The sequence below is a fragment of the Mytilus californianus genome, unplaced genomic scaffold (genome assembly GCF_021869535.1).
Source record: "Mytilus californianus isolate M0D057914Y unplaced genomic scaffold, xbMytCali1.0.p SCAF_13, whole genome shotgun sequence".
In the NCBI taxonomy this organism is placed as follows: Eukaryota; Metazoa; Mollusca; class Bivalvia; order Mytilida; family Mytilidae; genus Mytilus; species Mytilus californianus.
In genome coordinates, this window is record NW_026262615.1 from 36,270,075 (window position 1) to 36,296,340 (window position 26,266).

General features: G+C 33.1%; 1 protein-coding gene across 2 annotated transcripts in view; it reads right to left on the bottom strand.

The window, feature by feature from the left end:
- Window positions 1-2,880: 2,880 nt before the first annotated feature.
- The window catches only part of LOC127723574 (glycosyltransferase-like protein gnt14), a 32,816-nt gene continuing 9,430 nt past the window's right edge, over window positions 2,881-26,266 (bottom strand). For both annotated transcript variants that reach the window (XM_052230246.1, XM_052230247.1), the window contains 4 exons: window positions 20,311-20,364; window positions 18,544-18,580; window positions 7,526-7,592; window positions 2,881-4,010 (listed from right to left, as the gene is read on the bottom strand). In XM_052230246.1, coding sequence (XP_052086206.1) covers window positions 3,944-4,010; window positions 7,526-7,592; window positions 18,544-18,580; window positions 20,311-20,364 — 225 coding nt within the window. In that variant the 3' untranslated portion in view covers window positions 2,881-3,943. The remainder of the gene's footprint in view (window positions 4,011-7,525; window positions 7,593-18,543; window positions 18,581-20,310; window positions 20,365-26,266) is intronic.

Consider the following 26,266-nt stretch of genomic DNA (forward strand, 5'->3'; position numbering starts at 1 on the left):
AATTGAGTGTTAATAGCAGATCTTTAATTATTTCTGTTGAATTTATTTATATGTGTCATGGAATCGAGACATATTGTGTAAGTGTGGTCACCTATCTATTTGTCGAAGACTGTATGTATACATCAAGATTTTTTTTATTCGTTTCTGTCGTCGGGCTGTTGTTCCATTGACGTATAATTCCCCTCTGATTCTCCTTCTATTTCATACTTAATTTTTCGTGTACAATGCTGGCTGAAAAAATATATAATTTTATTAATTGATTGACTGGTGTTTAACGCCACTTCAACACTTTTGTGCTATTTCGTGCATGGCGGTCAGTTTTTATTGACGGAGGAAGCCGGAGTGCCCGGAGAGAATCGGTAGGAAAACTGAAAATCCTAGTCGATACAGATTAGAGTCGAGTACACCAGCCCCGTGCGGGATTCGAACTCACAACCTCAGTGTTGACAGGCTTGTGATACAGTAGTTCGACTACTTAGACCACTAGGCCACCAAGGCCCCGAAAAAAATATATAAATCTGACAGCACTTATAATACATATTGTTAAGACACATGTCTTTTGTTTAAGATTACACTTCTCCCTCTAGATGTCTCTCGGTTATTTCTGTAGTTGGGTTACTGTCTCATTGACGTATTCTAGTACTTCACATCTCCTTTTATTCGCGCATCACCTAATTTTCCGTGTGCACAGATGGCTGAAAAAAATAAATTATCATATAAATCTGATAGAACTGCCAGTTTTGCTTTGTATCACATATAGCGGATTGATTTGAATGTTTTCTAATTAAAGTCTTGTAGCAAATATTTCATGCATATTCAAGAGTACTACAGTAATCCCAAGACCTTTGAGAATTTGATACCAAAATTACCCATGTTTTTGTACTTTGTGACAAAGTTACTGCGGCAGTTATTAGTCGTTCTATACCTTCTATATCTTCTGGTAGTCAAGTCAAGCGCGAAATAAAAGAATTTACACACAAACCATTTTGGGAAATTAGCACAGACGTCCTTGCACGCTCTATGTAAGTCTTACTAATTTTCTGGAGACAAATTCAAATGAGCGAAAAGTATTTATAATTTCGTGGCTCTAAAAAGAGCCGTTTTCAATATACAATTGTCTTTGTTCTGTAATATTCTGTCAGGGTTCAATCACTTTAACTGCTTCTTCGACAGTGTTATCTGTTGATTCTTTCTCTTACACTGCAGTGTAGACCAATTTCTCAGATCCTCTACCAGTTTTTCCATTAGACCACCGATTAAATTGACTTCCTCACTGCATGGTCAACTTAGTGGATTTTTCTCCATATTCCAGTTACATCTGGTAACATCGTGATGTCAACTTCGTCTTACGACTGTTTTCTCCCTCACGGAATTGTTATGCAGTGTTACTCTGACTTCGACTGAAAGCAGACTTTAGCAGTTTTAATCGTTTACGATGAAATTATAATTAAAGTCTCTTTTTCTTGGAAATAGTGTAAGCTAAGTCACATAAAATGGGGAGGCATGTCTATTCGGATTTTCTTTTCCCTTTCCTGTTTGTTGAAATAAATGTGTAGTTTACCATTATCATAAATTAGAGATTTTTTATTGCAAAACAATATTACTAGATTGTAGTGAAGTTATTTGTTTGACAGTTTGTTTGTGTGATGTTTCTACATGTAGGTATTTACTTATCTTGAAGACTTTGGGTCTCCTTTTTTATTTACAATGTGATAGATTGTTTAATCATCAACGGTCCTCATTGTGTGTTTTTGTTTCACTGTTTTTGTGAGAATACGTCTTTTCTCGTGTTTGATTAGATTGTTTTTTGCTTTAATATATGACCTCGTGAAATAATCGTAAAATAATCTTTAGTTTTATCGTAATACTACTTGATACTTTTCATAGTTTTATTGCATTTTAGTTTGTTTATTTAACTGATGGGTTAAGGTTTTGTAAAGCTGTTTTGTACCACAAACATTGCTACTATAATTAATACCGATAATATTGTGAATACGGGTATCGTGATGCCAGCTGTTTTCAATATCAATAGTATTCTGAAACCGACTGAACGAGGTCATTGCATCTGACCAGTTTTTACTTTTAAATTGTTTGATTTCCAAAGAAAATGTAACATGCAGCCAGATACCGTCGGTAGAACTACAATCGCAAATGAAATATTGCATCTTGTAAAACGACATTCTAGTTGCCAAAGGGGAGCTAGACTTAACGATGAAGTACATTGTTATGAGTTAAGCTAGATTTTTTAGCTACACAAATTGGGTACGAACCATGGTATGTGCTCTACGTACTACACAGTCCAGGAATCAACCCCTTCTTATTTTATCATGCACTAGGAGCTCCTTTCGGTTACATAACAGGACATTTATTATTTTTTTAAGATTAAGCGATCTAGGAGAATAATGGCCAACTGCATTATATGCATGTCAGATTTCGGTAATACTTTAGTTCCGAGATAAAATTTTTTGTCCGTGTCCGATCTCAATTTACACGCAGATGTTACAAAATGTACGTGATAACGTGAGAAACATATGCAGTGTTGGTATCAACACTATTTCTTCAACATACAAAAATTAACTTGTTGGTTATAACATCTTAACGTTGAATTCTACCAGGATGAGGGGGTCGAAAAAGAAAAGTGTAGTAGAATATTATAAATTAAAATCTGTTTTTATCATTTAGTTTGCTTACTTTGCCAGTGTGGAAAAACTAGACGGGTGCTAAGAAAAATTGTGTCACATGATACGACTTTTTAAACTGTTCGTAAAACATTTAAAGTTGACACCATCGTATATTTTAAAAAACATAAGTTGTAAGAATCCGTACAAGCCAATACAATCATGTAGGTACGCGTATAAATATAGATAAATACAAATGAAATCAAATATAATATTTTATTAACAAATATATCCGATGTATAATAAATAACTTAATATGTTTTTCTCTAATATCAACCTCCTTTGGCAAGTATAAATTATCACAGATTTATTCCATCGTCACTACCAATCGGCAATCCTCGGGTGAATCCGGTACTCTCCTTCTGGAGGAACGGAATCGGCCGAGTTTAGACGAGTGTCGTCACTACGTCAATTGCTTACTTTACTATATCTATAATATCAGGAATGTGTTTTAACAAAAGCTCACCATCACAAAATAGTCATTACTACTTTAAAAGTTCTCCAGTCATTGTTTCATTTCCAATTAAATTTCACATCTGACTGCTTCTTTCTTTTTCCAAATTCTTAAAAATTGTCATGTTATAATCATAAAAACATATAATTATATCGATAGATATAATCACTTTAGATATTTTTGTGATGAAAGTGTAATAATAAAATAAAAATAGGAGGAGGATGAGGAGGCAGTTTATGCTTAGGAACTTCAAATGAAACCTCTATCTTTACACAGCTTACATTTATAGCACTGCCAAGTGCCCTAGTTCAAAATTATGTATTAAGGGTCAATTTGAATTTTCAATTTTTCAGAAAAATTCTACTATTGCATTATGGAAGCTTTGTAAAATGTCTTACATAAACATAACATTAACTAACAGCTTGTTTCTCGGGTTCTCATAAAGTCAAACCATAGTATATATCGTATGTTTAACCCCTTTTTCGAACGGCCTCAGTGGTTTGTATGATATATTCCTTATAGCTATAAATAACCATTGTATTAATTTAACATCATGCTGATATTGCAGTCGTTCATAAGTATACTATTTTGATAATAATACAAAAATATATATCGTGATCTACAATATCCATAGGGAATATATCATAGAAATGTAAACATGGAGTCATTTCCTGTTATATCATAAAACATTGAGTCATTTCCTGTTATATAAACTAGAGTCATTTCCTGTTATATAAACATGGAGTCATTCTTGTTATGTAAACATTGAGTCATTTTCTGTTATATAAACATGGAGTCATTTCCGGTTGGTTTAGTAATAGTGCGTTTCAATATCGTTCATTAGTTCTTCCTCGGTTACATCGTATCTTGGAATGGATCTGGAAAACAAAATTACATTTCTTACTACTATATTTTTGTATAACTACGCATTAAGCCAGGAATATAGTACCTTGGCTGTATTTGGCAAAACCTTTGGAATTTTGGGTCCTTAATGCTCTTCACTACTTTATTATAACTTTTTTATCGAGCGTCACTGCTGAGTCTTTTGAAGACAAAACGCGCATCTGGCGTCAAATTTTAATCCTAGTATCTATGAGTCTAATTATCATCAAAATCGAAAGCGGTAAATGAACAAAACAGCATAAACAACAAATCATACTGTAACATTAATCCGTTAGAATGGCATTCGAATCTATTATCTTGAAACTAAACTAAACGGTCGTTGGGTGCTTTCTGTCATATTTGTTTCGTTTTATTGTTTTGTCATAAATCAGGCCGTTGGGTTTTTCGATGGAATTGTTTCACATTTGTCTGGGCCTTTTCTATCTGATTATCCGGTATTGGTTTTGTTTTCATTGTTGAAGGGCGTGCGTTGGCCTATAGTTGTTAAAACCTACGTCAAATGGATTTTTAGGGATATAAAAGATAAAACGTCTCATTGGCAGTCATACCACATAATCTTATTTTATATTACTTCTGTGCATTGCTTATTAACGTTTCACATGTGGGCACAAAAGAGAGTACCTACATTCCTAACTGACTACACTTTGTATATAGATGTTTATTCAATGAAATAGCCAGCAGCATATTTACATGTGAATAAAAGGATATATGTGGTATATATCTATAAGAAAATAATCAAACACAAATAACCAAAAGACATCTAAGGTCAAAATTCAGTCTTCAACAATAAACATGTGTTTATACAATGTTTGGAGTTGTATTTTGGTCCTAGTCTTAATTCAGTTGTTACAGAAACTAACACAAATCGGCCATCAATCACTCAAAATTACAAACACTATTGATTTTGTGTACTACGTGTAGGGATTGTGTGTAGTACCTATAGGCATTTTGTGTAGTACGTGTAGGGATTTTGTGTCATGATTAAACTAATACACCATATCCTTCCTTTCTGTCCTTAGCTGCGGAACCGTAGCTCTTAGGTCCTTATGTTATTTTTTGACTATTTGCGGACCATAGAGCTACGGATTTTTCCTATTTCAAAACGTTCGGAATTGCGACCCAGGTTCAGGTCGCACTTATTTCCCAAAAATTTATTGATTATCGTCCATGCAAAGCTTGTCAATATATATAGTTCGTTTCGTTAGACATTTTTCTAGGATATGACGTACCTATTTATGTTTGAATATTCATTTCCTTAACACTATTATCTAATTATTCACATTTGTATACATTCTCCGCCTATTTTGTTCAGCCATATTGAATCTCGTCGTGACGTCACGAAAAACAAGAAAAGATAACTCTAATATCCTCGATCTCCTATGTTGGAGGTGAGGAACGCCTACGAAAAACAAGAAAAGATAACTCTTTTAATAAAACACGTGTTGGTTTGTTTACTTATTTCTAAGCGAGAATCGAGTGTTTTGAAGGCTTTACAACATTAATTCATACGAAATATTTAAATTACTGGGAAGAATTATTATTTTCGTTAGTAAGTAACTTTAATTACACGTTATTTCATTCAAAAAGTCATAAAAATTTAATAAAAGACAACGTAAACAAACCAACACGTGTTTTCTTCCAAGAGTTATCTTTTCTTGTTTTTTGTGACGTCACTACGAGATTCAATATGGCTGAACAAAATAGGCGGAGAATGTATACAAATGGGAATAATTAGATAATAGTGTTAAGGAAATGAATATTCAAACATAAATAGGTACGTCATATCCTAGAAAAATGTCTAACGAAACGAACTATATATATTGACAAGCTTTGCATGGACGATAAACAATAAATTTTTGGGAAATAAGTGCGACCTGAACCTGGGTCGCAATTCCGAGCGTTTTGAAATAGGAAAAATCCGTAGCTCTATGGTCCGCAAATAGTCAAAAAATAACATAAGGACCTAAGAGCTACGGTTCCGCAGCTATTCTGTCCTATGACATGCATGTTCGTTAATAACACAACGGGTGCCACATGTGGAGCTGTATTTGCTTACCCTATCGCGTAGCATCCGAGATCATCGGGGTTCATGCTGCTCAGTGTTGTGTGTTGTATACTGTTGTTTGTCTTTTGGTCGTTTTTCATTTTTTGCCATGGCTTTGTCAGTTTGTCATCAACTTACAAGTTATCCCTTGGTATCTTTCGCCTCCCTTTTGCAAAATTCTATTCTTTTCTTTCATTTATTAACTAGACGTAGTGTAGAAAGTCATTTATTAACTAGACGTAGTGTAGAAAGTCACTTATTAACTAGACGTAGTGTAGAAAGTCATTTATTAACTAGACGTAGTTTAGAAAGTCATTTATTAACTAGACGTAGTGTAGAAAGTCATTTATTAACTAGACGTAGTGTAGAAAGTCATTTATTAACTAGACGTAGTGTAGAAAGTCATTTATTAACTAGACGTAGTGTAGAAAGTCATTTATTAACTAGACGTAGTGTAGAAAGTCATTTATTAACTAGACGTAGTGTAGAAAGATTATTTGTTGTACCGTAATTTTTGCCTTTTTATCCTCATTGGAATTTATAACTATTTTTTTTTCAATTAAGGTGGTACCCAACACCTTGACTAATATTAATTTGGCTCGTTTAATTTTCATATAATTTTGACAAAATGTTTACTTTGATCCTATGACAAAAATATAAAAATTTCAAAAAAGGAGTAGGTTCAATAAGACCCCTTTTTGGCCCCAAAATATAGCAGTTTTACAAAATTTTGAAAATGTAATCTTTTAGCTATTTATTGGAAAGTAGAATGCTTCTGCTACATAAATATGTGCTGTTTTTGACAATACAATGCACATATATCGGGTACTAGCATCATGAAGTCATGCTAAATTACTGAAATCTTCACAATTTTAGCATTTTGGTTAGATTTTAGATGGTTTCCATCTTAAATGAAAGTGGCCGCATTCGTGTTCATTCATAATATTGAAATGTAAGTTCTATTTGATGATAATACAAAACATATATAAAGGTTGAGGATGAACACGGATGCGGCCACTTTCATTTTTGACAAAAACCATCCGAAAAGTGACGTTTTCTGGAATATTTGATAGATTTTTCATATTTTAGCTTGAATCGAAGCGTTTTTAATGACTACATCAGTTAAAATATGTCACATAAACTAATTGAATCAATTGAAATAGACACTTCAGTGTTTAAAAAGTGTCTAAAATCTTTCGTTAGATGAACCTGAAATTTGAGGCCAAAATCGGCCCTTACTGGACCTACTCCTTTGAACCAACCACTTTATCAGAAAAATTTCTTTGGTTATATAGCAGTTTGACAAACACTAATTTTGTTTATTGAGAAGCTTAATATTTCCTTAACAATACAACGTAATTAAAACGTTTAGCTGATTTTTACAGAGTTATCTCCCTGTAGTGTTAGGAACCACCTTAATACATGTACAAAGATATGGTTTCTTACTTTTTTCTGTTGTAATTCGTTGTTTTGTAGTGAGTGTCGTCGTCCATGTGATTGCCAAACGAGTAATCTGAAGATGAAATGAAAAAATAAATGCATTTAAAGGACAACAGAATATTATTTAGCTTTAAAAAGGTAGTTTTCTCTTCTTTAGTTATGGTAACTTTGGTAATTTGAGTTCAAAATTGGAATGTGCTAAGCTTATAATTCTGTTGTTGTTGTTTGGTGCTGTATTTCATATTTGTTTTACGTTTACTGTTTTGTACATTGATAAGGCTGTTAGTTTTCTTGTTTGAATTGTTTCACATTTGTTATTTCGGGACCTTTTACAGCTTACTATGTGGTATGGGTTTCTCTCATTGTTGAAGATCTAGATCTAGTCATTTGGTCTGTGGTGGAGAGTGGTATTTTTGGCAATCATACCACATCTTCTTATTTTTATATAAAATACTTTGCTAATAATTGTGTACAGTTGTCTTTTGTACCTAGATATTTTCCACTTCGATGGGTTATATCTAGAATATAAGAAATTGAAACTTTCCTCTCAAAATATCCTCACTATTGAGAAAATCGTTTTGAATTTTGTATATGCTACGTTTTTATGTTTACGTGTAAAGCTGTTAACACATCTTTTGAAAGAAGGTTTAATGAACATTAAAAACATGATTTGTACACTAAACAAAACATGCATTCTTAATTCTGGGGAAAAAATATGTACCCAACAGTGGAAAACACACAGATATACACTTGCAGATCAGATTAACAATGCGATACATTTGTACCACGATTTTAAAATATTGACAATCTTTTGCTTATATTAGGGTTTGGATGGGGGAGGCGTTCTTATCTGTAATATCTAAATGTCTTGGGATTTTTCTCTTATTTGTTCTTACCATTATTTTCTTTTTTTATTTGTTGCTCATATTTTTCTCTATTTTTTTTATTTTTTAATCAATAATTCTCTAGTCGCCGAACCCGACCGAGACCGTCTTATTTGTCATAGATAATTTTATGGCAAATAAATTTTAATTTGTAATTATATAGTTTCGAGATCTCTACAACAAATCAATATGCCAGTATGACTTATTATTAGTAAACATCTCAAAATATTAAATTGTTCTTTCGAAATTTCACCTTTTCTTTATAACCAAGTTCAGTGCTTTTGCCTCTGCAAATTGTATTGTATTAGAACGTATATAATGTTTATCAGTGTTTATAACACCGAATTTATGATTAAAAACAGTGTGTAAATTTATGGTCTGTTTGTATATGAAATCATTTTATTAATATTATATAATATTTTCATTTGTTAAAAGTAATTTGTTAGGGTTTGACCACCTATTGCTAATAAAAACAGTTTATTTAATAGTACAAAGAGAACGAAAAAAAAACAAACAATAAAATATGCGTCATATAAAAACGAAAGAAAACAATTCTAGGGACTGTTAAGTCCATCAATTTATCCATTATAGTTTAAGTTACATATGCATCTTATCATAGAAACGAAACCCTAATCTCTTATCTGTCTGAGTCTCGAAATTGAGTGAACCAATTTAAAATAGACTATTACATATCTATCACCAATACCAAACATTCCCAAATCCAATGAATATACAGAAAAAACTACAATCGACTAGGCTTCTGACTTTTGACAGGCACATTTTCGCGGATTAAGGTAGTATGGGTGTCTTTCGCCATCTTGGATTGTAAAATAGCAGATCACAATAGGTCCAGATTTTCAATCAAGTCAGCATAGTTTGATGAACGAATGCAATTTACTAATGTGAATTTTCATTTAAATGAACACATGTTCAAGATTTTAACTTATAATTATTGATATTTTTACAAACATAGATTATTTTTGCCTACATATTCGATTACTTTAAATTGACTTCTTAAGGATATGTAACTTTGAAATAGTATAATTTTTAAAGAAATCTACATGAATTTTTTTTAAGTTCTATGTTATAGCAGGAAAAAAACGTACGGTGACCATGTCTTTTCTTTTGCTATTCTAAAAGCATTTTTGTTAGAGCTATTTTTTTCGTATTTTATTTCACAATTGTATCATTTAGTTTACCTTCTATTTACATAACGATGTTTTTTTCCTGTATAATCCATACAAAATGTGTCATTTTTATACAACCTATAGTTTGAAAAAAGCACGTTGGCCTATCATTTTTATTATATTTCTTAACATTAAAGTAATGACTGTAATATTTTTTTTCTATCTATGGAGAAATAACATTACAAATGTGGTGCACACTGAATAACCCGCATTTTTGCGGTTGTTTCGAATAGAAAGAAAAAATATTACAGTCATTCCTTATAATTGAATTCTAAATTCAATTTTTAAGGAGTAAATCATGAAAAAACGTTGATGACGTCACGGTCACATGACAAAATTATGTCTATAAGCTGATAAGACAAAAAACTTTCAGCCAATCAGAAGACGTGTTGCATCCAAAATTAAATTATATAACAATATATACTTCATTTTGGCATAGTATGAACAAATTCTATCATTTTTCGTTGATACTCCGATACCAACTTAAACTATTCTTGATAGATCTCAACCCTCTCCCCTTTTTTTAAATTTCGATCAGTACAGTAACAAAGGGTACAATAAAAAATGTGCAATGTCAACATCGCACAAAAAACACTTAATTATATAATAACAGTATAATTGATAGCAAAAACCCTAGTAAACGAAAACAATAATTAACTATACCGTGTATATCAAAGAATGCTCAAAGTTACCGAGAAAGTGTGCTTGGTTTTAGATTTGAAACTTCGTGCATAAATATTATTTGAACAAAATGAACTAAAAATGGAATCGTTTGCGTTATATTGCAAACAGACATGATTTCCTTTGCCATTTGAACGTTTCATGTGTCTAGACGAAAAACGAATGGACGCAAATATACATGGAGAGAGAAATTGTCGGATTTTGCCAGTGTAAACTTATCGTTTAAACATGCCACCGTTTACTGTGCGGATTGTACAATTAAGGAACAGAAAATAGTCGACATTTTATCGTAGAGCCATGTGAAATAATTTATAACCGACCAACCAAACACACTGATCAAAAATGAAAAATAAAAAATTTAAATCCACATGACAATACATGTATATCAATGCGGTTAATCAAGAGAGGTACAAAACGGACAATGAAAAACGTATTCGTCCGAAGAGATACCTTGCAATTGAAACTTTGGACAATTATATATTATACATATACAAACATTTGATCACATTAATTCCCACGTATATACTTAACACTGTCTAAATATTTACTCTAAACCAATTCATTGCCATTTAAAATCATTTTGTGTGATAACTTGTGGACCATTTTCTGTTTAAAATACCATTTAAACGTACAGTAAACAAAAACCAGTCCGATGGATATTAATGACGAGATAAAATGCTGTAATACGTTCTACTTAAGCAGTTTTTACACTATGGAATTATGGGAAGATCGCATATCAAACAAATAAAAGAGTTATAAATAACACAGTGTGTGTTTAATTTAAGGTTTTTGTCACAAAACGGCTCATTACAGTGAAGTATGTTCGTTTTTTTTTATATTTCAAACTATTATATTTAGCGGTTATTAGACTTAGTTCATATCAAGTAGATAGAAAAGTGACAATTAATAAAAAAAAAAAACTGCCACGAATCGAAAACAAGACAATACAATTGGCCAATGAAAGTAGGAAATTGTGTTAATTGAACAAATACCACGGACCACTAATTAAAAATAAAAAAATCAATCAAATCAGAAGAGAAGTTTGGTGATCCTGAAGGGATAGCACTTCCTCCACGTATATAAAACCAAGGGGGTGAAGTATTTAAAAAAAAACTCATCATGGATACCAGGTCTGTAATTTTGTTCGCCAGACTCGCGTTTCGTCTACAAAAAAAAAATCATCAGTGAAGATCGAATAAAAAAAGTTAAAAGGCCAGATAAGTTAAGAAGTTAAAGAGCAGTGAGAACACATAATTCAGGAAGGTATTGCCAAATACAGTTAAGGTGGTCTATTCTTGGGGTAGAAAATCCTTACTTTTTCTAACAATTCAAAGTTAAGTCAACAGTTAGTTTTTAAATGTAGTAACCATATCAATGGCAATACAAAAGTGTCAATGTGACAACTACCTACCAGAGACCAGATGACAACTATGGAAAACTACATATTAGCAACACAAAAACTCTAGTCACCTAAACAGGTGGTGAACTTGCGGGAGCCTGATGAGTCAACATTTCCTACGTAGATTATATCAGCTACATAGGTCATATAATTTATAAAATATTAAAGTACGAATATATGCCATTAAAGACGATAGGAGAGTGTGATTGTGACTATAAAAACATATCAGTGGTCTTTCTTGACAAAAATATTCCAGTAGTCAGCCTTGGCAGAGATATTTCAGTAGTGATCTGTAAAACAAATATTCCGTAACAGTCAATCCAATAGACCACTTTCATGTTATGTCCTTCACCGGAAAAGTTCGTTAATTATGCACGCCTTAATGACGTCATTTACCGGATAGATGGGATTGCCTGTATTCCTACACTATTAAAGTTCATCAAGCGTCTTTGAGATCATCATTATGCAGGATAAACTAGAAATAATGTTTGTCCATAGGTACTTAACACAATTCCCCAATGACAGCAGTGCTGACTATTAATTATAAGAATTTAATTTGCCTAATAATTCGTGCAATATAGCATCGTATTTTTCCAACCGCCCGCTCAACATGGGAAGGAAGTGACGATGCCCCTAAACGCACGAATGATGTTCACTAAAACCAAAGTTTTTGACGGAAATGCAACGCACTCGAAAGTGGTCAATTTTAATCGTAGTCCAAATAATTATATGACTTGAAAGGCCATTTTATTTTTATTTTCTGTGACGCCTTCCTACGACCACAGAAAAAAAAATTGAAATATCCTTTCAAGAAGTCATAATTATTTGGACTATTATATTCAAAATAAGGAATCGATAACTTTGATATACCAAAATAGTTCTTGCTCTCCTGACTTAAACAACTTCTTATTTATTTCATTAAGTATCAATACATTAAAGTCCGGATCCTGTCAAAATAGGATGGATGGATGGATGGACAGATGACTGTTTAATGTCCAGTGGCAAATAAAATTCTGGACAATATGAATATGAACCCTCAGGCTGCTTTGTACTAGACAGACACACTGAACCAAATTTATATGTTGCTAGCTCACAAGGTAACAGTCCACAGGAAGACATATTACATTATCCGAACACATTATACTGACTCAGAATTAGCCAGCCTTTGGCAAATTGCTCTTACTCCTTAATACCGCGTGCTTAGCTGAGAAGAAACAGCAAGTACCAAGTTTACAGTCTTTGTTTTGACCCGGTCAGGTTCGAACCCAAGACCACCCGCACGCGAGGCAAGCACGCTACCAATAATCGTCATACGACAAAGGCTATATAATATTGTGACGCCTAAATTAAAGTTTGCAAATAAATGATGAACTCTTGAAAATCATAATTTGAAGAAAACAAATATTTAACAATATTAATCAGAAACAATATACTGCAAATATTTCTGATATGATTGGTGAAATTGTTAAAACAAAAACTGGAAATGAAGGCTTAATGTGCTGCTTTGAAAACTCATTCATTTAGTAATACATGAAATTTGCAACGAAAATCATTTTTATACATTATAATACGCCAATCATGCATGAAACTTAAACACATTAATATATCAAAAAGTTCGTCACAATTTATTGACCTGTTATCAACCACAATAAAAAAAACGATGTGCTATTAATAGGTGCTCTATTGACGTAATAAGCAGTTGAAAATAATAATATATGAAATATGCATGCATTACAATTCTCGGGGTGAACTTAATGAGTATCTTAATTACGTTAGAGAAAAGCTAAACTCACATGGGTGACTACTTAAAGTCTCTACCTTGCATATGTATTTATATTTTATACTGCGTATGTTAAGTTGTTTGTGCATGTCGTTATACCATTGTTAACGAAAATAATACATGCATTCCTATTTAAAAAATGACAGCTAGTTAATTATTTTATGGTCATGCATTACAATTCTCAGGGAGTTCAAGGTGTACTCAATAAGCACCTTACTTTATGTCACCAGTTAATGATGTCCTCTACTCTTGTTTTTGACGTTTTGTCAGATAATTGGAATCCTCTAGTTTTATCCATGTAGTGCCAATAAAAAAAAATCCCCGCTCACCCCTACTTTTCTTTTCATCATTTCATTACATATAGTTTATGAAGCCACTTTTGAAAATCTTATAAACTCCTTGTTATTTTTTCAAAGTTTTCAAAAGGAAAAAAAGTTGCCAATTTTAAATATATGAAAAATCTAGAGAGAATCATTTCCCGCCAAATTTTCAATTGCTTATATATATAATTATATCTCAAAAACAAGGACACTGACCCTTCATTTTTTTCTGCTTTTTAAGTTCCGTTATTCATATACCATAAATTTATAACAGTCTTTTTAAAAGCTTTTTATTTTGAAACAAAGTAGCGAACATCCTTAAAGAAAAGCCTAGAATCTCATGGGTACCAACTTAAAGTCTCTACCTTGCATGTAAAATTGAGAATGGAAATGGGGAATATGTCAAAGAGACAACAACCCGACCAAAGAACAGACAACAGCCGAAGGCCACCAATGGGTCTTCAACGCAGCGAGAAAATCCCGCACCCGGAGGTGGTCCTCAGCTGGCCCCTAAATAAAATAGTGTACTAGTTCAGTGAAAATGGACGTCACACACACTAAACTCCAAAACATATAAATGAACTAAAATTAAAAAACATACAAGACTAACATAGGCCAGAGGCTCCTGACTTGGGACAGGCGCAAAAATGCGGCGGGGATAAACATGTTTTGTGAGATCTCAACCCTCCCCCTATACCTCTAGCCAATGTATAATAAAGAAACACATAGTAATACGCACAGTAAAACTCAGTTCAAAAGAAGTCCGAGTCTGATGTCAAAATAGGTAACAAAAGAAACCAAGCAAAATGACAATGATACATAAATGAACAAAGGACTACTAGCAGTTACTGACATGCCAGCTCCAGACCTTAATTGAACTGATTGAAAGATTATGTCTTCATCATATGAAAATCAAGTACAATCCCTCCCGTTAGGGGTTTAGTATCATACCATCATAAAATAAATGAAAAGAACATAACCCGTTTCATGCCAACAACTGGTTTTAAAATAAATGTGTTTATTTCCGATGCAAAGACCCTATGAGTGAATCAATATTAATACCAAAATATGCAATCCTTAATGACTTGACAGCAGTATTGTAACTATATCCTTTCCGATTAAGTCTGTTTAAAGGTTTGGTTAGCTTTTGCGGTGAATGCCGACATTTTTGTGCTTTGTAAAGAATATTACCATAAGATATTGGATGTGAAATACCTGAACGTATAAGATGTCTACATGTTGATTTATATTTACGAATGATGTCCTTGATAAAATTCAGTAAATGTTTTGACTAGTTTGTGATATCGAAAACCCTGGTGTAATAATTTTTCAGTAATACAGAGATTTCTTTCGCTGAAATCAAATACGTTGTTACATACTAGAGCGAATCGAACAAGTTGAGATATATAAACACCATAAGATGATGAGAAGGTAACGTCACCATCTAATAAACAGCTGCGCCATGAGCGCATATACGCCCGTCGTCTTGTGTGTGAATTTTTATGCAATAAGCATAAATAGTTTCTGACATACGGCGTGACATGCGAAAACCCCCCTTTTTTTTTTACAAAAAACTCAATATCTCTAAAATAAAATTTTGAATCAAAACCAAAAAGTATACAGATCTTTAGATTAATATAACTAAGAAGTGTGTAAAATTTTAAGCAATAATCATAAATCGTTTTTGAGATACGGCGCGACATGTGAAAAACCCCTCCCCCTTTTTTTACAAAATACTCAATAACTCAAAAATAAAATTTTGAATCATCACCAAAAAGTATACAGATCTTAAGGTTAATATAACTAAGAAGTGTGTAAAGTTTTAAGCAATAGTCATAAACTGTTTTTGAGATACGGCGCGACATGTGAAAAACCCCTCCCCCTTTTTTACAAAATACTCAATAACTCAAAAATAAAATTTTGAATCATCACCAAAAAGTATACAGATCTTAAGATTAATATAACTAAAAAGTGTGTAAAGTTTTAAGCAATAATCATAAATTGTTTTTGAGATACGGCGCGACATGTGGAAAAAAACACACACCTGTTTTAGTTACTAAGTCCCGTAACTCAAAAAGTTTTAATCTTATTATCATCAAAAAGTATACAGATCGTTTAACCATCAACCATCATAAGAAACAACTATGTTAAGTTTCATGAAATTTGGATAAGTCATTCTCAAGTGACGGTGCGACATGTTTACGCCGGACGGACAGACAGACAGACGGAAGGACAGACGACGGACGGACAGACAGACAGACGGACGGACGCCGGACATTTGTATACCATAATACGTCCCGTCAGAAATTTGACGGGCGTATAAAAATGGATAATTAACGATAGGAAATGAAAAATCATCTCTTTTATCATAATTTTTTGTATTAAGCTTCCCGTTAAAGATATAGATATCAAGATCCAGGAAAGGGCAGTGTTCATTGTTAGTATTAGCTTTATTTAAAGTCAGTTCGGCAGGATAAATCTCTTTAGTGTACATACTGAAGTCGTCATTATTGAGAGCCAATATATCATCTAAATATCTAAAAGTGTTATTAAATTTTTGAATCAGATGTTGTCCAGATGGGTCTTTGCTGATTTTAGTCATAAATTGTAACTCATAACAATGTGTATCTATATTTTATAAAATGTATGTTAATTTATCTGTGCATGTCTCTTTACCATTTTATACTGCAACTAGTTGTGTTTATTTCCTAAATATAGTAACAAAGCTATATTTTGTGCATTGTCAGTTTCATCATGGATCACTTTTTTCCACAATCAGGGGTTCATTTAGGGATGAAAATAAGTTTGAAATTTGTAGTACAATTCAAAAAGCTATTAATGTGTTAAATCATGATGTATTGTTTTATGTGTACATGTTATGCCCATCAAGGGCCCTTGATTAGATAATAAATATTCTTATTCTTATACTATTAATTGAAGTTGCAGTATAAAAACAATATTAGGTCAATGTCAGAAAAATATAAACTTTTTTTGTATTCGGCACAAAACTGGGGAAGGCCTCGGTAAAACCTCGCCCTTCCCAAGTTTTTCAGCCTCATACAAAAAAAGTTTTTACTTAAATTTCTGACATTGACCTAATGTTGTATATGTACTTTTTGTACGAGAATAATACATATCTCGATTCAAAATATGGAAACTAGTTATTTTTGTCAAGCATTACAGAGGGGCCTGATGGGTTACTTTCGTTCTTCGTGATCGGCGCATTTTCGCTATCGTGATCCGTTTTTCTACAGATTTTTTTTTTTTTTATATTTTCGTGATCCGTGATCATGGAAATTTATTTTCTGTGAATCGTTATTGACAAAAAAATCAACTCGTGAATCGTGATGAGACCACCCCCCCCCCCCCCCCCCCCCCCCCCCGCCATCCCCCCATCAGGCCCCTCATTACAATTCCCAGAACATCGAAGGTATGCTTAACGATTATTCAAATTTCAAAGTACATGTCCTTGCTTATATTATGTCATCTGTAAAACGAAAAATCATCACTCAATTAAAAAAATGACACTTAGGTCATTACTTATTTTTTTGCAACTGAAAGGAAATTGATCTTGTGTAACAGTTGTGTAACAGTTGATCAGTGATGTTATAATTAATTTTCAGTGTTTTTTAAAAGAAATAATGAAAGAGGAAACCAGGCCTAGGGATGAAAGATACCTAAACACGTCAGGAGCTTTGTGGCCAAAAATAAAACAAAATAGAATAACAATATCCCGCTAGTTGTCATTGACTGCATAGACAATACTAATGAACGGACGGAAGCATACGATTCTGCACACAAGTCAACTTTACCTGAGGGAGCTGGAACCTTAGTTTCAAAATAATTAATAATTTTATACGCTAAATTTATACAGAGAATTTAAAACGTTAAAAATAATGCCAGTGCCTTTGTTCTAAATACAGAGCTGATGATACCCCGGGGACTAACATCCTACCATCATATTATATCATATGAGTACCGAAGCACTGGCTACTGAGCTGATGGTACCTCCGGGGACTAACATCCCACATCATATTATATCATGTGAGTACCGAAGCACTGGTTACTGAGCTGATGGTACCTCCGGGGACAAACATCCCACACCATATTATATCATGTGAGTACCGAAACACTGGCTACTGAGCTGATGGTACCTCCGGGGACTAACATCCCACACCATATTATATCATGTGAGTACCAAAGCACTTGCTACTGAGCTGATGGTACCTCCGGGGACTAACATCCCACACCATATTATATCATGTGAGTACCGAAGCACTAGCTACTGAGCTGATGGTACCTCCGGGGATTAACAGCCCACCATCATATTATATTATGTGAGTACCGAAGCACTGGCTACTGAGCTGATGGTACCTCCGGGGACTAACATCCCACACCATATTATATCATGTGAGTACCAAAGCACTTGCTTCTGAGCTGATGGTACCTCCGGGGACTAACATCCCACACCATATTATATCATGTGAGTACCGAAGCACTGGCTACTGAGCTGATGGTACCCCGGGGACTAACATCCCACACCATATTATATCATGTGAGTACCGAAGCACTGGCTACTGAGCTGATGGTACCTCCGGGGATTAACAGCCCACCATCATATTATATCATGTGAGTACCGAAGCACTGGCTACTGAGCTGATGGTACCTCCGGGGATTAACAGCCCACCATCATATTATAAATCATGCGAGTACCAATGTACTGACTACTGAGCTGATGATACATAATGTATATCTGTATATTGATTTACTCACCATTATTTGATACGGGTCCAAAAATATCAGTTTTTGGCTGAAAAGAAAAATAGAAAACAAAATCAGACTAAAAGAACAACAAAATGAGTTATAACTGTTAAAATAGAACACACAGAATAAGTTGTTTTTAATAATTGATATTATACTGTCGGTTATGCATTGGCAAAGAGGTGGGGCCAATTCCCCCATTTTTTGTTTCACTCAGATGGTAAAAATATGTTGTCAAATCCTTCTGAAAATTGAATATGATATACATGTCTATACCATATACTTTCTAAACATATTTAGCAACAGCTTTTATATATTTGATTATCATCAGAATGTTGCTGTAGAAGGCATTTGTACACGTTTTTGTTGTAAGATTTTGCATAGAAGGACATCGCTAACCAAAAAATATATCTATACTGCCAATAGGATTTGGGTTTTGGTTTCTAAAACACTCATGCAATAAATACTCAAAATTTGTCAAAATCTATATAATTGCGGTTTGAAGAAAAAATTGAATAGTAAGAATACGAATCTTGGATATTTTCGGAGCCGTTCAGATTTTGATGCATAACCTAAACTTCCTCTAAAAAAATAATTGGAAAATCGAATTAATATTGCGTAATGACGCCCACTGTCAGTTCATTACGAAAACAGGTCCAGCAAAAGGTATCCCCAGACAACAGTTTTAAAACCAATTTAAATAATCATAAAACAGTCACTGTGATTTGGGACCAATAGATAAAAACGTTCCAACAAAAGGCAGCCCCTGATAAGTTTTATAACCTCAGTAAATTAGAGGCAGGAGATACCAAAAGGTTATACAAACTCATAAGTCGATGACAATGTGATAGTCATAGCAATACACGAAAACCGACCAAATACAAAAACAAAGTATGCATAACACAACATAGAAAACTAAATACTGAGCAACACAAATCCCCACTAAAGACCGTGGGTGATGATCGACATGTATCACCAGTCATGTTGCTAATTTAAGTAAACACTCTGCAATAAGTCTAACTAAGTGGTGTCACATTCAAAGAAAAGATGACGGGATTTTAGTTACGATATTTGGAACATATGTGTCGTTATCTGTGAAACGGATATTTTATAACGGCCAACCAACTCGTGATGGCATCCGTGACATTTTCGAAGGGATGACTCCAACTTCAACGCTTGGAACCCTTGGATTAGGAGCTTCCTTGTAAGCAGCAACCCTCTATCAAGGAAATCATGACCGAAAATGCAAGCCCTGGAATATCATATATTAAATTATCATGAAACTGTCACTGTGAATAGGTTCCAACTGATAATTCATGTATTACTGAGTCTCGGCTGTGACAATTGTAATGAATGATAGCACGTATAGGTGTTAAATAGTTTCGCTAAGATGAAATTTGAAAAAAAAAGGCAGGACAGGAGTTTTGAGTAAAAAAAAGGGCAGGATGAGCAACTTAGCCCCAAAAAAAAAGTCAGGATAAACTAATAAAAAAGGGCAGGAACGTATACAGTGGAAAAAAAAGACAGGACAGAGATTACAATTAAAAAAAAGCAGGACAAAATTTTTCATCCTAGCCCCCATAAAAATCAAATGGTAGCTCCTTTACAAAAACATCCTTTACAACACAACATCTCCAATCTACAGTTATTCTTAGAAATAAAAACCATTACAACAAAACAACAAATGGTTACTGAATAAAACGATATGGATAAAACCCTAACGGTTGAAGTTTTATCTCATCGCCGCTATAAGTAAACTATACAGATATATAAACATACCATCGTTTTGTTAACCTCTTTGAATTTAGATACATCGAAACTTTGCTGAGAAACCTGAAAATACAAAACAACATTTAAAGATATGGTCACTTATCTCTACATTTATACGACACACATTTGCAGAATATAAAAATAATATTCATATTACATGATATTAACATTGTAACTACATTTGGTGAATGCTACTGAGAAAATACCCATCAAGTTTAAATGCGAAAGGAAGATATGTTGTTTTTTTTTCGTTTGAAGTGCTAACCATGCAGAAAACACTTAACCAACACAAACAAATGTGCGTGCTAAAATGTCAACTGCATTGCACATGAATTACGTAATAGTCAGATTTGCAGTTAATGTCTTCGAAAAAATACATCCTAATTGAAAGTTTGATTGTTTTTGTGAAAATGCCACTTTAAGCACTATTGGGTATATCGTAGCTGTCAGTTTTTATTGCCGGCTAGGACCATCGATCATCGACAGAAAAACTGACAATCCTAGTCAATTAAGATCGGAGTCGAATACATCTGCCACATGTGGGTTCGAATTCACAACCTCAGCCTGGACATTGATTATCGGGACAGATTCAATATAGAAACCCAAATTAAAAACACGGAACATGAACTGGTCGAATATATATCGAGTTAACAACCGAAAATGCGGCAATCGGAATTTGTTCAATCTACACAGTATGATACTTAAAACTAACCAAAAAGCAATATGTCATAAAGCTTGAGCCATTTTATTGCACTTTTACCTTCAATTAAAAGTTTTGTCAACTCTTGATAAAATTGTGATTTTCCTACATACATGTAAACGATAATAAATTTAAAATTTGCATATTAGAAGTGCATGTTGATAAAATAATACTGTACGAGAAAGTTTTACATTGAACTTAATATTTGATTACAACTATGTTATTGCCAACAGGCAGCACATGCTTCGTATTTTATTACATGTGAAAAGGCATCAAACTCAAATGCGTCAAATGACCAGAAAGCAAAGCTACATTAATAGTTAAAATATAAAAATAACACTATAAAATTTTAGTGCGTCGGAAGCCCTTTTCATAATAAACCTTCATCCGGATCGCTCAAAACTAAAAACAATGAAAATGTGGGATGTATGAATACAAGAATGCGTGAGTAGCTAAAAATGCACAATATATTGTATATGAATTGCTAGTAATAATAAGGAAATCATCAGATGAGCTCAAGTTCAGACTATAAAAACGATATTAATAATACAAAATTACCATCAGGTGTAATCAAATGAATTTGCCAGTGTAATACAATGTATTTGTATTGTTATTTATTCCGGGGAAAGGTATAATTTATACATTCGCTTGCATTTCCCTATCGATCAGAAACCTATTATTCTGCTTAAAAAGAAACTATTAGACTTGATGCTAATCTCACGAAAATACAAATGAAGTCAGATCGAGTGTTTGATTGTCCTTGATTAATCAAAAAACAACTTTTCAATGCATAATTAATGTTCGCTCTGTTCGTCTGCATCTGATATGAATAAATGGAAGATGTTGGCTTTACGTATATAGCCGTCTGATTTGTGGTTTTACTTATTGTGTCCAATTGCCGATGCTGACATTTTGACTGAGTATTAATTCGCATGTCAGGTGATGCATGTTTAGCAGGAGACGCTAACTCTGTCAACACACCAGTGCTCTTTGTCATAAAATTGTACTCAATACTCGGAGTTCAAAATTTGTGCTCGAAATACCAAATCCAATATTTTGATTGGTTGAAGTCTGAGTCTAAGTACGATGATCGTACTCCAAATGGTTATGACCACAAGGCCTGTGTCCGTTGTGAGTTCATGCGATTCCCTCAGTTTATTTGTTTTATTTGTTACCTCGGTCTGCCTCTTCTTAACCGATTGAAGAGATTTCATACAACGGTAAACTACTGTATTAAATTGAGAATGGAAATGGGGAATGTGTCAAAGAGACAACAACCCGACCTGTAGCCTATATTTACGTCAATGAGACGGCAACCCACACATAGAAAATCAAAGAACATCTAAAGGTCTTCAATAATGAATTGTGAAATGCCTATTTAAAATTCAAACCTCTAAATAGCCAATAGAGATACAACTATGTGGAAATGGAACATTTTGTTATCAGCAGTTAATATATCTTTTTCAAAATTAAAGTGAAAGATATTTTTCAGCTTGTACGTCGTATCTACATTATGTTGTACAGTGTCAGTTGATATGACGGGATATGTGGGTACATATCTATAAACTGGAACCACCCCATATTCGCCAAAAAAAAAAAACCCAAGCGTTCGTATACATAAACACGCTTATATAAACCAAAGAAAAGTCTTTAATTTTCGACGAGTCTGGCTTAACTACATAAAATGATGAATTTTGATTTACGCGTCATAGATTTGGATTTATTCTTATTTGTCATAAAAAAAGAAAAGAAGTCAGTGAATTGCTTGCTTTTCCAACATATTTTTAATTCGAAAAAAATGCAATTGACATCCAAACAGAAACATTCCTAGAAAATGTTTTCATATAACTTCTCCCGACGGTTCCTTTCATGATGGACCGTTTTACAAATGGACCAATTGAATAATGCGTAATAAAATACTTGACCATTTATGATTTAGAGTTTATATATATAAGCAAGGTACAACATTTACTTGCCACTATTCACCATGCCCTGTGTTACAACCCTAAATAAAGCCGACGAGGAAACCCATTACTCGATTAACGAAAACTATATTATACTATAGTCAACAAAAGAAATGATACATGGCAATGTATTTTCCTTATATAATGAAATTGAATACACTGTACCAAGGTAAATAATTGCCCAATTGGTCTAATATTTACAGAGTGTTATTTTCTTTTCAAAACCATTGATTTAAGGCAAATATGCGATTTTTTGGGGGTTTTTGTTGCAATTTTTGTTATTTCAAAAATCGTATTTCCACCCAAAAATTCATAAATCGATATTAATAGTTAAAACTTTAAACTTAAACATGGTCTGCTTAAAATTTTGAATGTCTTTGCAGATATTTGAATACTTAATTCTCATCATCGAAATTAAGTGCCGACTTTTGTCATCATTTTCCGCAAAATAAATTTGACCTCTGTGTTCAATAACACGGTATTTTCTCACTTTCCAATTTGGTCAGATTCTCTTAAGGAATCATATGTATTTGCTTAGCAAATGAATATTTTACATTAGATAAATTAAGTTTTTCTTATTCATTATATTTTATGACAAATTGGAATTCAAACTTGTGTATCGTTACTTTCGTTGACTAGTATATATAAAGCCTAGTTTGTCGAGTAGTCTATGGCGCTGGACACATTGTAGGCAGTTTTGCCACGATGCAGAGGAACCAGGTGTTCGAGGGATAACGCAAATTTGCAGATCTAACGTTGTTGTGCTAAATTTTAGACGAAGTATATATAAATTATGGCGATCACAGATTTGCCGATGGAGAACGTCTGTCGTAAAGTTGTCACATATTTAGACGTACATATCTATATATTATATATTCTTCAGAACGACAAAGTGCATCTCTTTTGTATAAATTTCGAGTGTTCACAAATTAAATGCATATTGCCTTTTGAAGCTAACATAAAACATACAATATTATGTATGTGTAAGTGCTCAATTGCTAACGGGACTAAAGTTTAATATATTGCTTTCGTCAATCTAATAAATATTGCTCCTGAAAGAGAACTTTGGTGTTAATTTTTAAAAAAGAAACTAAATATTCAGAAGTGGAAAATCGACCACATCGATGTTTGCGTATAGATTTTTCTATTCATGTTTGTAATCGAACATCAATATTTTCAAGTACGTGATGAAATACAAATACAATCATTTACGTAAGATATGAAAAAAAGATACTTTTTCGTTATCCACATATTTTTTTTTTTATTTTCCCCAAGAACATCTTTATCAAATCTCGTTTCACTCTCATGGTCCATCATTTTGGTCAAAAACTATCGATATCTTAAAACTTTCATTTCTAAATATCTTTAAAGTGGTACATAACACTACAGGGAGGTAACTTTGTAAAAATCAGCTGAACGTTTTAATCACGTTCTATTGTTCAGGAAATATTAATAAGCTTCTCAATGATCAAAATTAGTGTTTGTCAAACTGCTATATAAATTTTTCCGATAAAGTTTGTGGTTCAACATTTTTTGAAATTTTTATATTTTTGTCAACATGAGCAAAGGGTTAAAGTAAATGTTTTGTCATTTTGTTTATGAAAATTAAACGAGCCGAATTAATTTTAGTCAAGGTGTTTGATACCACCTTAAACATTTGCAGCACGGTCTTCATTTCTGTATTCTCTACTTTTAGGCCAATTTTCTCCCTTTTATATTTTGTTTGCTTGTTTTTTTTTATAGTTTAGCACCGATTCCTTTCTGTTCCTCATTTTTAGTCCCAGTTTTCTCTATACTTATATTTTACTTTGAAGACAGCGTGTGTATGCCTTAACCATTAGACACAATGTAGTTCAGGCACTTTGAGTACTAGGCCTCTTGATGTTTAATCCTCTCGATGTCTTTTTGTGGTGAATTTATAATGTTCGGAGTTATCGGTATCGATCGTTATCATTATAGAATCGTTATTGCTTATAACCTTACTTATGAAACACATACGGCATTTCCATATTTGAATTATTGACTCAGTGCCTGTATTAACTTTGTGCTTTCAAATTATTCTATATTGTCAAAGTAATTAGAGGTCTTTATAAATTATTTATTATATAATAGAAAAAATGTCAGTGTATTGAATGAAATTAGCCGTTCCGTATTTTGCTTTTAGAGATAATTTTCTCGAGGCATTTTCTTTTGATAAAGATGCAATTTTAATCGTTGACATGTGCGTCATTTATTATTATTATAATATGCATGTTTTGATATCAGACGAATTCTAACAATCTAATTTATTAACTACATTGTAGACATACGATTATCAAAACATTCCTGGGCCATTACCGTACCCATTTAAAGAGAAAGGGTTTCCGAAGGCCATGATGATTTGAATTAACATGCGGTATATGTACAATAGATTAAAATCTGCTCATTAAACATTAGTCCTTTTTGTTCGTGCACTTTAAAGTCGCATAGCAGGAGACGCTTACCATGTTAAAACACCAGGACTAGCTTCTTTTGGAGTTCATGCGATTCCCTCCCTTTTTTTACCTCTTTAATCGATTGATTAGATTTGAACATCGGTAAACTACTGTTGCCTAAATTTATTATGGTAAATAATAAAGGGGGATCTCCTCTACAGGCTGATAAAATCAGAAACAGGGTCGCTGTCCCTTAATTGACTTGGTGAATTATATATTATAAATGGAGATAAAGAGATGATATTCAACAAGACAACAAACCAACAATATATTTCAATGCGGCATCATCTGTGCAAAATGTCCAGTCTTGTACAATGCAAGTGTTCTAATCTGAATCAAAGTAACTATTATGTGTCTTAATCTTTAAAAAAGATCAAGGATAACTTGTTTTGTTAGCTTCCCAAAACAGGGGTTCTGTCAAATGGAAGGCCAATTGTAAATAAGAACTTCTATCTAAAAATGGTATAACCAATCGCTACTATGATGTTATCAGTTATCAAATTCGTGTACTTTCAGATCAGTTTGAAGGAGAAAATATATAATGACATCTTATTATGATATAGAAGCGTAAGCTAAATGTATAACAAGGTAATTTATGAGGGTCGCCATGGAGGGTTTACAGAATAGAGAATAATCGACAAAAAGTGCAGAATAAAGGGCAACAAAATAGAGAATATATAGATTAGACCGTTGGTTTTCCCGTTTGAATGGTTTTACACTAGTGATTTTTTGGGGCCCTTTATAGCTTGCTGTTCGCAGTGAGCCAAGGCTCCGTGTTGAAAGACCGTACTGTGACCTATAATGGTTTGCTTTTATAAATTTTGACT